Source organism: Maylandia zebra, linkage group LG4, assembly GCF_041146795.1.
Source record: "Maylandia zebra isolate NMK-2024a linkage group LG4, Mzebra_GT3a, whole genome shotgun sequence".
NCBI classification, from domain to species: Eukaryota; Metazoa; Chordata; class Actinopteri; order Cichliformes; family Cichlidae; genus Maylandia; species Maylandia zebra.
Window position 1 is genome coordinate 35,594,596 of NC_135170.1, and position 16,063 is coordinate 35,610,658.

General features: G+C 47.7%; 1 protein-coding gene across 4 annotated transcripts in view; it reads left to right on the top strand.

The window, feature by feature from the left end:
- taok2a (TAO kinase 2a) overlaps window positions 1–16,063 on the top strand; it is a 28,970-nt gene that overhangs the window by 11,399 nt on the left and 1,508 nt on the right. For 2 of the 4 annotated variants that reach the window (XM_004556457.5, XM_076883488.1), the window contains exons 3-20: window positions 3,547–3,618; window positions 3,839–3,940; window positions 4,429–4,474; window positions 4,569–4,665; window positions 4,787–4,900; window positions 5,337–5,428; window positions 5,501–5,594; window positions 5,687–5,768; window positions 5,851–6,021; window positions 6,310–6,519; window positions 6,603–6,731; window positions 8,083–8,319; window positions 8,526–8,654; window positions 9,374–9,577; window positions 9,660–9,899; window positions 11,088–11,465; window positions 12,454–12,636; window positions 12,727–16,063. The exon at window positions 12,727–16,063 is cut by the window's right edge and continues 1,508 nt beyond it. In XM_004556457.5, the coding sequence (XP_004556514.2) occupies window positions 3,547–3,618; window positions 3,839–3,940; window positions 4,429–4,474; window positions 4,569–4,665; window positions 4,787–4,900; window positions 5,337–5,428; window positions 5,501–5,594; window positions 5,687–5,768; window positions 5,851–6,021; window positions 6,310–6,519; window positions 6,603–6,731; window positions 8,083–8,319; window positions 8,526–8,654; window positions 9,374–9,577; window positions 9,660–9,899; window positions 11,088–11,465; window positions 12,454–12,636; window positions 12,727–13,581 (3,435 nt within the window). In that variant the 3' untranslated portion in view covers window positions 13,582–16,063. The remainder of the gene's footprint in view (window positions 1–3,546; window positions 3,619–3,838; window positions 3,941–4,428; window positions 4,475–4,568; window positions 4,666–4,786; window positions 4,901–5,336; window positions 5,429–5,500; window positions 5,595–5,686; window positions 5,769–5,850; window positions 6,022–6,309; window positions 6,520–6,602; window positions 6,732–8,082; window positions 8,320–8,525; window positions 8,655–9,373; window positions 9,578–9,659; window positions 9,900–11,087; window positions 11,466–12,453; window positions 12,637–12,726) is intronic. The other 2 variants (XM_012920543.5, XM_004556458.5) reach the window with 2 other exon arrangements.

A 16,063-nucleotide genomic window follows, 5' to 3' on the forward strand; every position in this document is an offset into this window, starting at 1 on the left:
TCTGCATCTCATTTCACCTGTAAAATATTCTTGAGGCTGAGTGGTAGACTCACACCTCCACACTGCATGTCTGAGTTTCAGAGGAGCCTTGAAAGGCCATTAGAGAAGAGCTGCAGAAATAGACGCTGCGCAGCAATTTGCATCAGATAAAAAAAGAACGTTTCACACGCGGCGCCCCTCAGCGTCTCTGAAACTGTCGCTCACAACAGCTTCAAGTGTTTGCGTTTCCTGTCTTGTCTCCTGTTCCAGCGGTGGATGTTCGTGTTGAAGTAGCGAGGGCGGTGCGTGTACAGTAATCCCTGAGAGGTGACCCTCAAGCTGTTTTGTTTGTTTGTTTGTTTGTTTTATTCTTTTGGGTCTGTGTGAGGTCAAAGTTGAGCCCCTATATGCGACCATCCCAGGCACAGAAGCCCCGCCCACTCACTCTTCAGACCTTCAGCTGAAGAGCTGCCAATCAAAAGAAAGCTGCCTTAAACTGAGGGAGGTGGCTTCTAATTAGTAGTCACGATTTCTAAGCAGTGAAATAAATAATAACAGTAAATTAAAGGTTTTGTGAAAACTTGATATTGATTAAAAAAAACCCTATTAGCTAGGGCTGGGTTTTAATTATCGATTAAAATTGATTCTGGCTTGAATAACGTAAAATCGATTCATTCAAATCCTGAATCGATTTTTAAATATAATTTTATTTTGCCAGAAACGCCAGAATCTCCGGTGAAACCTCACAAAATTTCAACAACCACCGAACATTTAAAACAGTAACTGAGAGCAGGAACAGGCTTCTGCACAGAGACGTGAACACAAAGCTCGACCCGCCGACGCATCAGAATCAGTGAGCTGTGACTTTCTCAGCGACGGCACGGACACGGTCGGGGCTGAAAGCCGACAGCTCGCTGACTCTGATCTGTCGGCGGGTCCGCGTGGTTTTGGTTTTGCTCACAGGCTTTCCAGCGTTTTCCTTATAAAACGCCGTTTTTACCGTTTCTTCCCGCAGTAAATATAAACAACGACAGTATTCAGGAAGAAAAACAAACATTGCAGATATTTTATCATAAGTCTGGTTTTACGTGGCCGATCAACACAGTTTAAAAACTGGTATAAAGTCCACACTTTGTCCATCAGTTGTTCCGTCAGGTAACATTCATGTGTTGATTAATGACTTTCTTTTGTTTTTGATCTACTGCAGAATGTTTTTAAGGTTATCTGTTATAAAATCCCAGAACAGGAAAATCTGCTTCATGTTTTTCTGTTTTATCCTCAGCTGCTTTGACACAAAGGCCTCTGCTGTGACGCTCACACCTTTGATAAAGTCTCACAAGTGTCAGCTTTCTTTTTATAGATATAAAAATATGGAAATGTACTGATGCATGATCAGAATTATAATATTTCTGACAGAGGCAAAATTTTCCCGATTCGAATCGTGAATTGAATCGATTCTAGAAATCAGTGGCGATACCCAGCCCTCCTATTAGCAGTATATTAAGGAACGATAATTGATTAAAAGCTGCACTTTGTACGAAACTGTTGCTCGACTATGCAGCGTTATCGCCACAGCTAACGGTGAAAAAGTTTATTTCTGTTTGTTCATGAAAAACCTGCTGAGACGTTTGCTGGCCGTGGCTGTTTATTTGCAGGTTATGGATCAGAAATCGTTCGATAAACAACATCTTTCAGCTGTAGTTGAGAGCGATGTTAGCAGACGGTGACAATAACTAACAGTTATTATTGGTTTGATCGCTGCTCGGCTGTTCTGGGGTGTTTGTCTGGCTTTTTATGTGCTGCGTCACACATTGTCCCCCATTGAGTCACAATTCTATCGGTTAGGATTTTGGCTTCCACTGATGACATGACTGAGATCTCTGCCCCCCCCCCCCCTCCAAAAAAAACCAAAACAACAACCTAGCTGCTTTTAAACCTCCTGTTTGTGTCGAGGGTGAACTGATGGGCTGCTCCAAGGCTCAGTATAAGATAAAGGAAAATTATGATGAGCAGTAAATCATACAATGCTGCTGTATTGGGACTCCAAAGATGTTAGTTTGTGTATTTTAATGCTCATTTCAGGTCTTCTTGACAGCAGAGGTGATGCTGTTGCATCACAGGGTCTTATCAGTACTGTGAGAATGCAGAACGACTTCATCTGGCGCCTGTAAGCAGCGTCCTCTCTCAGGATCAGGATCCAACACTTTGAACAGCTGTGAGAACATCGAGTATGTGATTCAAAAATAAATCATGTAGTTTGGATGACTAATGGATCATTGTGTCCAGCTCTGTTCTCGCCTCACCGAGCAGGGCTTGTCGATCGTTTGGCTCCACCGAGTGGTCCTAAAATTAACCTGCACACTGAGTCCGAGGGGAAAAAGAGGAAAGGAAAACTGATGTAAAGAAACATTTTTCCAACAGACTAATTGTGCCGAGTAAATGGAGCAGACTCGGTTACAGAAGTAAACCTCTTATTTCTTTCCCCTTCGTGTCTTTAGATGTTATTCTAAAAGAAAATCCTGTAACAAAGCGAGTCGTGTCATTTACACACGCGTGACCCGGTTACTGTCGGCTTTCACAGTAAGCTGATTTTTCCTGAACGCAAAGCAGACGAGAAGCGAAGGAACGTTTGTAATCAGGACTGGGGATTAGACGAAGCCGGTTTCTCCAGGGAGTGCATTTCCTGTGCACCAGGTCACGTTTCCACAATTTCGTTGTTTTAAATGCAAACGAAGACGAGCACAAAGAAAACACTTTCCTTTTCTGTTCTGATGGATTCTGTCAGAGGTGAAATCAAACATGACACAGTTACCTAGAAGCATAAATACATCAGTCTTAAATAAACAGGAAGAGGAAGAAAGCTTACTCTATTGTCTCCTAAACCAAACATTACTTTAAAAATAACGAAGTGGGCACAGTTTACTTACTGCAGTCTCCACCTCCTTCCAGAGAACAGCAGCATGCTGGATGAGTCTAAAGACTGGAATAAGAAGCTAATCCTTTCACAGTAAAGTCAGGAGGTCGGATTGAAACCTTTTATTATCCAACTGTCTGAGAGAAATCTTTCTCTGTTCACTGGTTCAGCTTGATTATAATTCATGAATATAGATATAGATAGAGATATATAGAGATATATAGATCTAGAGAGAGAGAGAGAGATAAATAATATTTTTCTCTCTTTAAATGTTGCTCATTAGAAACCTTTTTAAATAAATCTATGAAGTTGTTTCGCCGGCAGTTTGTCAGAGGGGACAAACCGGTTGCTCACACATCCTGACGCAGTCCCCAATCGAAAACCGGTTCCACTCCTTTCCATCAAAGTCAAGCGCGGCGCCATGCCAACTACCTGTCACCACAGCAGCGTAACGTTCCTGGGCCCGAGCCATTACTTTTCTCACACAGAGATTACTCCACCCTCTGGTGTAGTTGCACAATAAGAACTGGCTCCTCATCAGCACAGTCTCGGTGGATGCATGCCTGTGAGGGCAGGCTTGCAGATCGCGGGTTCGATTCCTGAAACAGAACTGAAATGTACTGAGGGCTGATTGTGTTTGTGTCGTCCAACAGGCCCGAGATGTCAGCAACAATGAAGTGGTGGCCATCAAAAAGATGTCGTACAGCGGCAAGCAGACCAACGAGGTAACGAGCGCAACGATCGTAGATTTGAAGATCTGCCTGCCCTCGTCTGCTCGTGCTCTGATAGGAAACAGTCGCACTGATGTTAAGCAGCTAATTTTGGGATTTTGTGTGCCAGAAAAGTTATTTTACAGATTTAAATTCTTTCGAACTTCTTTACATTTTAAATGTGCTGTGAGACACTTTAGAAAGAAGAGCTGAGTGTTTTTCTGTTGCTGTGCAGAAATGGCAGGACATCATCAAAGAGGTGAAGTTCCTGCAGAAGCTTCGCCACCCCAACACCATCGAGTACCTGGGCTGCTACCTGAAGGAGCACACGGCATGGGTACGTCCTGTAACGCGTGGTTAACGGGGAGGTGTTTTACCTAGGGCCAGCACAGTGGTTAGCATTGTTGAATCACAGCAAGAAGGTCCTGAGTTCATTCCTCTATCAGGCCGGGGTCTTTGTAGAGTTTGCATGCTCTCCCAATGATTGTGTGGGTTCACTCCAGGTACAACGGCTTCTTCACACAGTCCAAAAACACGCAGTTATTGGGGTTAGGTTAAGTGGTAACTCTAAATTGCCCATAGTCTGTCTCCTGTTGGTTATTATAGGGGGGGAATGTCATTTTATTAGGAACAAGTGTTTAGTAACTGAACTGTTATTCGGTGACATCACCTCACAGTGGAAAAACATTGAAATGGAGACGTTTCTGTTGGTCGAAGCGGTCTCAGCCGAGCTGTGACACATAGAGGTGGAGGAGTTCATCATGTTAGGTCGGCTGTGTGAGCTCCTTCACTGATGATGTGTAATCGCTGTCGTTTCCTCCTCAGCTGGTGATGGAGTATTGCCTCGGCTCGGCCTCAGACCTCCTTGAAGGTTCGTGCAGTGCTGCAAACACTTCACCCGTTTTTATTCGTCGTTCTTGTGTTTCTGGTTTTTCTGATGAATAAACTCTTCTTTCTCCTTGCAGTTCACAAAAAGCCGCTCCAGGAAGTAGAAATAGCTGCTATTACCCACGGTGCACTGCAGGGGTTGGCATATCTTCACTCTCACAATATGATTCACAGGTAAGATCTGTTTGTCCGTCAGCTCCTTTAAACCAAGAAGACCTGCAAACGCACAGACGTGTGGAGTAGATGCAGTTAGAGCCCACCGCCAGCAGGGGTCACACTCTCCTCTCTCCTGCAGGGACGTGAAGGCAGGAAACATCCTGCTGACAGAGCCGGGTCAGGTCAAACTGGGGGACTTTGGCTCCGCCTCCATCGTGTCGCCGGCCAACTCCTTCGTGGGGACGCCATACTGGTGAGCATCGATGGAGCTCGTTCAGTCCATGTTTTGAACAGACAACACCAACGACCAATCAGAGCGTGAATAGGACCGGACCACAGATGAGATCTCCTTCGTTTACATTTGAAAGCTTCTTGAATTTGTACCCAGGATCTGTTCAAAGTCTCTTTTCAACAGCAAAATTAGCCTAATATTAGCTGAAAGGTCATATTCAGGATCATCAGCGCTGCCCTCTGAGATTTTACTTTTACCAGCTGTTGATTAAACAGCTTCAGTGTAGCTTTATTTGTCTGCAGATGTTCAGTTTTAACCCCAGAATAATAAAATAAGTGGACAACATCTGAGTTTTTTTCTCGTAGTGCAGCTTTTTTTGTTGTTTCGCTGAAACACATTTTGCACGTCGTGCGGCGCAGCAGCGGATGACTCGGCCCATTCTCTCTGTCTTCTCCAGGATGGCTCCGGAGGTGATCTTGGCCATGGACGAGGGCCAGTACGACGGGAAGGTGGACGTCTGGTCCCTGGGCATCACCTGCATAGAGCTGGGTATGAGCTGCTGTCTGTGCTCTTAAACTGTGAGCCTGGGGCTCTGTGATGCTAACTGTCGTTCTTCTGCAGCGGAGAGGAAACCCCCCCTGTTCAACATGAATGCTATGAGTGCCTTATACCACATCGCTCAGAATGAAAGCCCCGTCCTGCAGTCCAATCACTGGTGAGCAGCCTCCATGTTTTCCTGCGGCGCCGTGTATCCCTCTGTCCACTTCGGAGACACTGCAGTGAACTGATGTTGTGTTTTTGTTTCAGGTCCGATTCCTTCCGCAGTTTTGTCGACTCTTGCCTACAGAAGATTCCCCAGGACCGGCCTACCTCGGACGTGCTTCTCAATGTGAGCGTTATTGATCCAGGACAGTTTTTTTAAACCTGCCCTGCTGTGTGCTCACCTGTCATTTCTATCCCTCCTCCCGCAGCATCGCTTCTTGTGCCACGAGCGCCCGCTGACCGTCGTCATGGACCTGATCGCACGAACCAAGGATGCGGTGAGGGAGCTCGACAACCTGCAGTACCGCAAGATGAAGAAGATCCTGTTCCAGGAAACCCAACAGAATGGCCCCGTCACCGAGGGAGGCGAGGAGGAGGAGGTGAGGAAGGAGCACAGATCAGGAGATTTGTGCTTTTTTTTGGCTTGAAATACCAAAAAAGGAGGAAACTAACGTCAGAACATTTTCCTCTGACTGGCTTTAAGCAGGAATGTTGGAGTGTTACTGGAAACTTGACTGTGTGCACAAAAATAGTGAGAAAGCCGAAGGCGGGCCGCCTGAGCTGTCGCCCTCTCTGTTTCAGCTTTAGGTCTTGTCATGTGATCGGGCTGGGAGGGACTCCTGATGAGGATTCATGTGTGAAAGAAGATTTTGTTTTGTGTGTTTCAGGAGGTGGAGCCGTACCTGCTGCAGACGGGCACCGTTAACAGCATGGAGAGCTCCCAGTCTGTTCCCAGTATGTCCATCTCAGCCAGCTCTCAGAGCAGCTCGGTCAACAGCCTCGCCGACGCCTCCGACGACAGCAGCAACGAGATGGCCATGATGCAGGAGGGCGAGCACACGGTCACCTCCAACAGCTCCATCATCCACCGACCCACGGTAAGTGCTTGGCTTAAAGCTCACCTGACATCCAGCTCGCCTCCTCTGGATTCACCATCCTGATTCTCCCTCCTCCTCCTCAGGGTCAGGACAACATCTACGATGACCCGTACCAGCCAGAGATGGATCAGCCTCAGGCTCCTTCAGCTGGACGCCGGCGAGCCTTCTATCGAAACCGTGACCACTTTGCCACCATCCGCACGGCCTCTTTGGTAAGATCCGTCACAGATAGAGATGGAGGTTCTACAGATATCTATGAATGGAGCTGTAGTGGAGTAAAATGACCTCAGTTTGTCCACAGACAGTAGTGACTACGGATGGATATCGTTTAGGTTTTATCCGATAACGGTACTTTTGAAACGGTGCCGGTGCTTAAAGAATGGAGAACACAAACTTTGTCCAAAAACCTCTCATGTTCAGCTGTTTTTTTGTAAAAAGATAACAATGTTAGCCTTTTCTGCAGCTATGGGGCATATATGGTATCACTCTTGGCTGGAAGCAGTGCTTAAACAATGGGAAAAACACAAACTTTGTCCAAAAACCTCTCATGTTTAATTGTTTCCCACTTTTTCTTTGGTCATTTTAGCCTTTTTGGCCAGGGTGAAGGGAGTATCTGCCATCAAACAAGAGGACAGCCGCCTGTAGCTATGATGATGTTTGCTAGTTCACCTTACATGCATTAATGTAATAACGTGGTTAGCCTACTCAACGTAAATTACACACGAACAACATTAAGCTACTCACGCAGAGAAGAACGGCTGCTGCTGCATCATCATCCTCATCATTTCTGCTACACTGGCAGGGCTAGGGGCCAGGACTCTCCTCTTCGGGTTTTTGGGGGATGTTGCTAACTCCGGGTCTGATAACAGGCAGCACACCGCAGTAGATGCGCTCGGTGTGAGGTCTCGCAGCAAGCTATCAAATACGGCGCATTTCTCGGCTTTTAAAAAAACGCTATGCGTCACCAGGTGTTTCATCAGATTCTTGGTGTTACCTCCTTTGACAGCATCACAGTATCAGCTTAAAGCACTTGTTGCTGCTGAGTTTGCATCTTTTGCTGTGAAGTACAGCCAGACTTTGACCGCTTCGCCTTGGGCGTTTTTAATCTGTAGCTCTGCTCTAAAAGAACGTACGTACCTGGCCCCGCCTACTATCCTCGGAAACGTAAAATGATTGGCTAGAATCTAAAGTGTATCACAGCTCAGGAAAAAAAAGCACCAAAATGTGCGCTGCTTTTCGGTCTGGTTACCACGGTTTATGTCAGAACGGATACCGGTACCCATCCCTAGTAGTGACCGGTCTTTTTGCCACCGTTTGCACTCAGAGATGCAGACAGAGCGATGGATTAACAGGCAGCTTTTTGTCTCCACCACCTCCACCTTTCTTCCCTGTTAGTCTTTAACAGTTCTCAGTAAAAACGGGCTCATGTCTTCACACGTGCATCACGTTTGTGAAGTTGTGAATAATCATGTGAATTAAGCAAGAAAGTCTTAAAAATGATCGTTTTTTTGATACTCGAGCTGACCTGCTGAGTCCTTGAACCTCACCACCGCCTTCCTCCAGGTGACCCGTCAGATCCAGGAGCACGAGCAGGGCTCGGCGCTGCGTGAGCAGATGTCCGGCTACAAGCGCATGAGGCGGCAGCACCAGAAGCAGCTGATGAGCCTGGAAAACAAGCTGAAGGCGGAGATGGACGAGCATCAGCTGAAGCTGGACAAAGAGCTGGAGAACCAGAGGAACACGTTCTCCACAGAGGCCGACAAGCTGGCCAAGAAGCACCAGGCCATCCTGGAGAAGGAGGTGCAGTTTTTACTATAATAATCTTTTGTAGAGTATTTTTATTTGATGAATTCAAAATCCAAAAGCGAAAACAGGTTTCAGTGTTTTTAACAGGAATTCTTTAAATTCAGTTTTTGCATCATTTCATAGATCAAAGTTTTTTCTGTCTTAATGTGAGTTATGAGTTCATTTCTTAACGTAAGGATCCTGTTTGTGTGCCCGTGCAGACGAAAGCTGCTCTGACGGAGGAGAAGAAGTTCCAGCAGCACATCCTGGGCCAGCAGAAGAAGGAACTCACCAGTTTACTGGACTCACAGAAACGCCAGTACCGCCAGCGCAAGGAGCAGCTGAAAGAGGTCGGAGCGAGTTCCTCCACAGTCAGCTGCGCGTGCCCTGCAGGCTGAACCGAACGTAGCTGCTCTAAAGGAGCCGTGCGTGCCGACAGGCTGTAATTTAAAGGTTTCTGTGAAACAGCAAAACCAAACAGGATCTCTCCCACAAACGGAGAAGTTCCTGTAGGAGCTGAAACACGAAGCTGTTTAAATAAAGAGTAAAATATGTAAAATAAAAGGCAGCGCAGCTGAGTTACAGCTGGCGTCTGACTGCACCTGGATTTTCAGAATAAAGCAGCAGAAGCGATCTGTGATACGAACATAAATGAGCTGACTGGTGATGGGCGACCGTGGCTCAGGGGGTTGGGAAGCGTATCTGTAACCGGAAGGTTACAGATACCTTCCGGAAGGTCGCCGGTTCGATCCCGGGGCTCTCTGTCCTGGTCGTTGTGTCCTTGGGCAAGACACTTTACCCTACTTGCCTACTGGTGTTGGCCAGAGGGGCCGATGGCACGATATGGCAGCCTCGCTTCTGTCAGTCTGCCCCAGGGCAGCTGTGGCTACAACTGTAGCTGCCTCCACCAGTGTGTGAATGTGAGAGTGAATGAATAGTGGTATTGTAAAGCGCTTTGGGTGCCTTGAAAAGCGCTATATAAATCCAATCCATTATTATTATTATTATTATTATTATGAAATAAAGAGATCACAGCCCTGACCTGACTTGAACTCTGAACTCTGAACAGGAGCTGAGCGAGAACCAGTCGACTCCGAAGCGAGAGAAGCAGGAGTGGCTGGTCCGTCAGAAGGAGTGTCTGCAGCAGATGCAGGCGGAGGAGGAGGCCAGCCTGCTGCGGCGCCAGCGGCAGTACTACGAGCTGCAGTGCCGCCAGTACAAGAGGAAGATGCTGCTGGCTCGCCACAACCTGGAGCAGGACCTGCTCAGAGAGGTGGGACAGCAGCTGCGTTTGTTTTTGCTCTGCTCTCTCCGGCCATGATTCGCTGTGATTCCTGCTTTTCTCCGTCCTTTAGGAGCTGAATAAGAAGCAGACCCAGAAGGACCTGGAGTGCGCCATGCTGCTGCGGCACCACGAGTCCACCCAGGAGCTCGAGTTCAGGCAGCTGGGCACGATGCAGCGCACCCGGGCCGAGCTGATCCGAACGCAGCACCAGACCGAGCTGACCAATCAGATGGAGTACAACAAGCGGCGTGAGCAGGAGCTTCGGCAGAAGCACGCCATGGAGGTCCGGCAGCAGCCCAAGAGTCTCAAGGTACCTCAGGAGGATCACAGCACCACCTGGTTTCCGTTACTATTTTTAAATCCCAGTAGAAATGCAACCACAGAAGCTAGCGCAATAATTTGTTTTGCATGTGAAACTGGAGGAGTTGCGTTCTTAACGTGCATTCAGCTCGTCCCAGCTCGCCGTTTGTTTTTGCAAAAATCGTGTAAAAAGCACTTGCAACAATAAAAACATTATAATCCAGAAACGCACTTTGCTGATCCGCTCAGCTGTTCGTGGCACTTCGTACGTCAGCGCGACCTGTCGCATTACCTGCGACGATCGGAAGGGACGTCACTCTTCATGGGAAATGTAATTGTTTCCCTACAGGGCCTTTCAAAGGTTTACTGGTGCTGTTGGTAGTCCTGTTTGACTTTGTGCCTTTCTGTATAGTTTATGGGAGGCTTAATTGTGATGCTGTTTTTTTGCGAATTGACAACGGGCAGCATGGTGGCACGGTGGTTAGCACTGTTGCCGCACAGCAAGAAGGTCCAGAGTTCAATTCCACCATCATCACCATCTTTCTGTGTGGAGTTTGCATGTTCTCCCCGTGTTTGCGTGGGTTCCCTCCGGGTCCTCCGGCTTCCTCCCACCGTCCAAAGACATGCAGCTTGTGGGGATAGGTTAATTGGATAATCCAAATGGCCACTAGGTGTGAATGTGCGAGTGAATGCGAGTGTGAATGGTTGTCTGTCCCTGTGTGTTAGCCCTGTGACAGACTGGCGACCTGTCCAGGGTGTACCCCGCCTCTCGCCCTATGACAGCTGGGATAGGCTCCAGCGCCCCCCGCGACCCTGAAAAGGATAAGCGGAAGCGAATGGATGGATGGATGGACAACAATATTTATTTCAGTTTTTCCTGCAGTTTATAAAAGCTGTGTTTAGGGATGGTACCTTGCTCAGGGGTACCTCAGGGTAGCAGTATTTGACCCCCAACCTTCTGATCATGGGGCGCCCACTCTACCCACTGAGCTATCCCTATGCCAATTTGGGAAATGTTTATGTAATTTAGTCAAACTACATAAATTTTCCAATATCAGCAGAACTTTGGGGGAAAAGGGGAAGAATGTGGCAGATACTTTAAAGAACTTTGACCTCTTCACTGATCAGAAGAACTCGTAATGCTTTTATTTGTGTAAAAGCAGTTTACATGAACTCGACACGTTTCCTTCTGTTTCAGTCCAAAGAGCTGCAGGTCAAGCGTCAGTTCCAGGAGACCTGCAAGATCCAGACCCGTCAGTACAAAGCTCTGAGGAACCACCTGCTGGAGAGCACTCCAAAGTCCGACCACAAGGCCGTCCTCAAACGCCTCAAAGAGGAGCAAACACGTAAGCTGGCCATCCTGGCCGAGCAGTACGACCACTCCATCAACGAAATGCTGTCCTCTCAGGCTGTGAGTAAGGCAAGGAAACCTCCGTGCACCTGCACACCTGACAACCACCCACACCTGAAACCCCGCACACCTGACAACCTCCCACACTTCAGCACCTGCACACCTGACAACCTGCACCTTAGAACCAGAGGCCTGTACTACAAGGCAGGATTTGGTCTTATCCAGGTAACTTCAGGATGAGCCCTGGCTGATCAGCCCGGGTATACACAGAGGCTTTCTCTTCTTACATCGCCATGGCAACTTGAGCTGCAGCTCTAACCTGCTTTAGGGAGGTTGTGAAATCATGCTTCAGATGAGCTTTACTAATACAGCGGCTCTTCCAGCTTCCTGCAGAGCCCCCCCTGCTCCCTCTGCAGCAGTTCTTACCTTCACTCTGTTTAACCACCTGATTTTTTTCCCCCCTTTTTATCTTCCTTTGAATGATCAGCTTTCCATGTTTCTGATTGGTCACGTGCTGCAAACCCCGCCTCTCCCATGTGAACGTGCTCACAGCTGGACTGTTAAAGCTTGATTGCCAGATTTAAAGGACGCCAGATTGGAGTAAAATATCCTGGATATGTTGAACTTGCTTCGTAGTACAGAGCCCTGAGCGCTGCAGCTCAGCTCGGTTTAAAGGAAATAAACCAGCTGAGGAGAAATGTTTATGAAATCCTGAACGAATGTTATTCACATTCTAAATTATCCAGACAACTGATTTTAAATGTAATTTCTTTCAGCCAAAAATATCTCAAGTCAGAGCAGCTTTAGATTAGAGAAGCTCAAATATGGCATGTTTATTAAATATATGTAAACATGGAGGCATTAAGTAATATTTCAGGGCTGAACTTATGATTTAATGTTTGCTTTTATTAACAAGCTCATTATCTCATCATAAAAGTCACACCTTTGGTCTGTGTGCACCGATACATGTGACGCACATGTGGACATCAGCTGATACTTACAGTTGAAAGCGTCTGAATTTTGTGTCAGATCGACTGAAACCTTCGTCTTCAGGATGAAGAGTCATTTCCTGTCTGTAGTTTTCAGCTGAATGATTTTTATTTTCTAAAATTAAAAACCAGACATGAAAGAAACGCGCACATGCAGCACAAACACTTGTTTTTCACCTGCTTGACTTTGTTGCTGATAGCGAGGCTCTGTTTTGATCCCACAGCTGCGGCTGGATGAGACGCAGGAGGCCGAGTATCAGGTGCTCCGCATGCAGCTGCAGCAGGAGCTCGAGCTGCTGAACGCCTACCAGAGCAAGATCAAGATCCACACGGACACGCAGCACGAGCGCGAGGTGAAGGACCTGGAGCAGAGGGTGTCGATCCGCCGGGCGCTGCTGGAGCAGAGGGTGAGGCCGACTTCACTCTGACAGTCGAAGCTTGTGAAAGCGCGCGGGCCGCGTCCCGGTCGAGCTAACCGCCGCGTTTTTGTCCAACAGATCGAGGAGGAGATGCTGACTCTGCAGAACGAGCGCTCCGAGCGAATCCGGACGCTGCTCGAGCGCCAGGCTCACGAGATTGAGGCCTTCGACTCGGAGAGCATGCGTCTGGGCTTCAGCAACATGGCGCTGACCGGCATCCCGGCAGAGGCTTTCAACCAGGGCTACCCGACCCCCAGCCCGTCCTCGGGCTCCGGCGGCTGGCCGTCGCGGCCCGTACCGCGCTCCGGCAGCCATTGGAGCCACAGCGTGCAGAACTCTGTGACGACTCCATCCTGGCGCAGCCAGAATCACGGCGGTGGAGGCTTCAGCCGCGCCGAGTCCATCGCCTCGTCCCACGTCCTTGGCAGGGATGGCGAGATGAGCAAGAGCCGAGGCCACTCCTCCTCCCATCACCAGCAGCACTACCTCCCCCAACACTACCAACACCACCAGAGCACGCCGCAGCTCTACCGCGATGCCCACGAGCGCGACTCCAGGGAGCGGGACCGCTCCAGGGAATGGGTGGGAGGAGGCGGACACTACGCCCATCACTCCCAGGTCCACCACCTCTCCTCCCACGCCTCCTCGCAGTCCCTGGCCCTCCTGCCTCCGCCACCTCCGCCTCCTCCCATCGCCCTCTCCACCTCCTCCCCTCCCTCCTCCACCTCCTCGTCCTCTTCCTCACAGGGCGGCTACGGCGGCGGCGGTCTGAGTGTAAGGGGCCCCAGCCTGATGGCGCTCAGGAACAGCCCTCAGCCGCTGAGGCGGACAGCCTCCGGGGGGCCAGGCGGCGGGGGGAGCGACGGCGGGTTAACCCGGAGCACATCGGTCACCTCGCACATCTCCAACGGCTCTCACCTCTCCTACTCGTGAATCCGGCGCCAGTCTTAGTCTGGGGGCGCCGTCCTGCTTCTCTCAGGGGACACAGAAGCAGAACGGCGCCATTTTGACCTTTTCGGTCTTCAGCGCTTCAATCCTAAAAACAAACATGTCACAAGTTTTAAAAAATCAATTTTGAACGTGCCCTTTATACGCAGTCACTGCAGCTGCACGGGGGCAGCGATCCAATCAGCCAACAACACGTCCAGCTACCACGGCGCCAACACGTCGACCGAGACAGAGCGACGGCTGTGGAGCTTCCACTCGGCTCGCAGTGCTTTAAAAACCACTGTAACTATGTACATAACTGAACTGTAGACGCCGTTTCTGGTTCCTAAGTGTTTCAAACATTCAGGGCGGGGGGCGGGGCTTGAAGGCGGCGGTGTACAGGCGGCGACCGAGGGAAGATTTCTTAAAATCAACTTTTATTTGTAGTGCTAAGATTCTGTACACGACAATAAAAACAAACACTGCCATCTTTCTGTTGACCCGAGACCAACCTACCACTGCCCTCCAAGCCACTTAAAGGAACACGCTCATGTCGCCGCGAGTCGCCTCGGCGTCAGCGCACTCCGTACAGGAAGCCCCTCCATCTTTGTTTTTCTTGTGTTCAAACAACCAAGTTTACGAGATCTCTGCGTAGTGAAGTTTACACTTGTCTCTGAGGCAGATGTTCTACTTCCTGTTGATCCCATCGTACGGGAATGATCTACTGGTCAGCAGGGGGCGCTGTGAGTGGTCAGCGAGCAGACTGAAAGAGCACGTTTTATTTTAGTTCCCGTCATCGCTAACGTCTGCTCATGCGTGCTGGTTTTAGATGACACCCGTTTCCGAACGATAACTCCAGCAGGCGTCAGGAGGATAGTCCGCTGCCTGTGGACGATCTGTGCCACGTTCGTACTCTCAGCACGCCGCGCAGAATTTAGCTTCTGGTCAGTTGTTTGCGCCTTTACTCTGCAGGTAAATGTAACTTAAAGGTGTGTTTACCTGCCGTCATTCTCCTGTTGTAATGCTAAGCTAGGCTAACCTGCCTGTGCTTAATCTGAGAGCTCGATGTTGGGCGACTCGTTCCTTCAAAGTGACGCTGCCGCAGAGTTTTAGAGCTGAAAGTGTGTGTGTGTGTTTGTGTGTGTGTGTGTTTGCCGACCGCTAACCCCACATCTGACCCCCCCACCCCCACACTCTGCATCTGTAGATAAGGTGTACATGTGTGTCACAGAGTAGTGCGGTGCATGGAGCTCGTGTACAGGCGGCGTTTGTATGAATAAACATGCACACTACCTATTTATATAAATGCTTATAAATGTAAGATACCTGTGTACAGGTAGCAGGTAAACTGACGATTGTTCACTGTCCAAAACTCTTGACTTGTACATAGAAGCACTAATAACTCTGAGGCTGTGTTAGAGTAATAATGATGACTATTTTGTCACGTGACTTGATTTGTAGACGAATAGACGCCATCATTATTATTACCTCTACTGCAGCTGGAATATTTATGTTGTACGCTAATTTTTAAATGTGGATTGCCAATTTTGACCACTAGGTGGGGAATAAGCGCAATGTTACTGTGATAGAGTTATAAATAATATTCACGTTTCTAAGGAGGACAAAAGGACTACCTTTCCCAGCATTCCTGTCGAGGTCTCAGGGTGGGAGTCTCCAGTTCTGGGCAGGGCTGCAGGGTTTTTTTGTTTTGTTTGCTTTCGTTTGTTTTGAGCCAGTATTATCACATGACGTATGGACATATTTCCAGATCTTTCACTACGTTTTGGTGCCATAACTTTATCATTTTTTTGTTTTACACATCGTCTTTATGGTGCGAAAGACTTTCCCAAAAACACTGTAACATCTGCAAGAACACCTCCAAATACGGAAGCCCAAAGGTGTCCAATATTAGGCTTTTGAAAAAAAGAAAAAAAAAAAAAGAATAATAGTGTTTATTAGCATAAGCAGGTTTTAAAACGTCAACCTATTATTAATACATTCTTTAATAACTAAAGGCAGGTTAACACTAAGAATTTTATTTATTTATTTTTAGATTTTTAAATAAAGATTCACATTTATTCCCTAAAGAATTCCAGTTTTGTGTGTTTTGAGCTGGCAGTGGACTTCAGAGCGGAAATTATAATTTTATTTCAAAGTTAGAGTAAAACCACTTCTACATTTTGTTTTTAATTTCTTCACAGTATTTTCCCCAAAGTAACTGAACCAATTAATTAATCAGACATCAGAAACTCGCCTCTGTCATCCTTTGTTTTGCCTCCCTTTAGTTCTAATGTTATACATTTTTTTTATTTATTGGTTTTTATATTTGAGATTTTAAAAACTTTTAAATTAGATGAGAGCCAAAAAGAGACTTCTGTTAAAACGACCTTTCAGTCACTCCATTTTTCTTTCTAAACAAAAAAACCCATTTGGTGTTAATGAGTTACATTTTAAGATTTTAAAGAGTTTCAAGTTTGTTTGGCTAAAC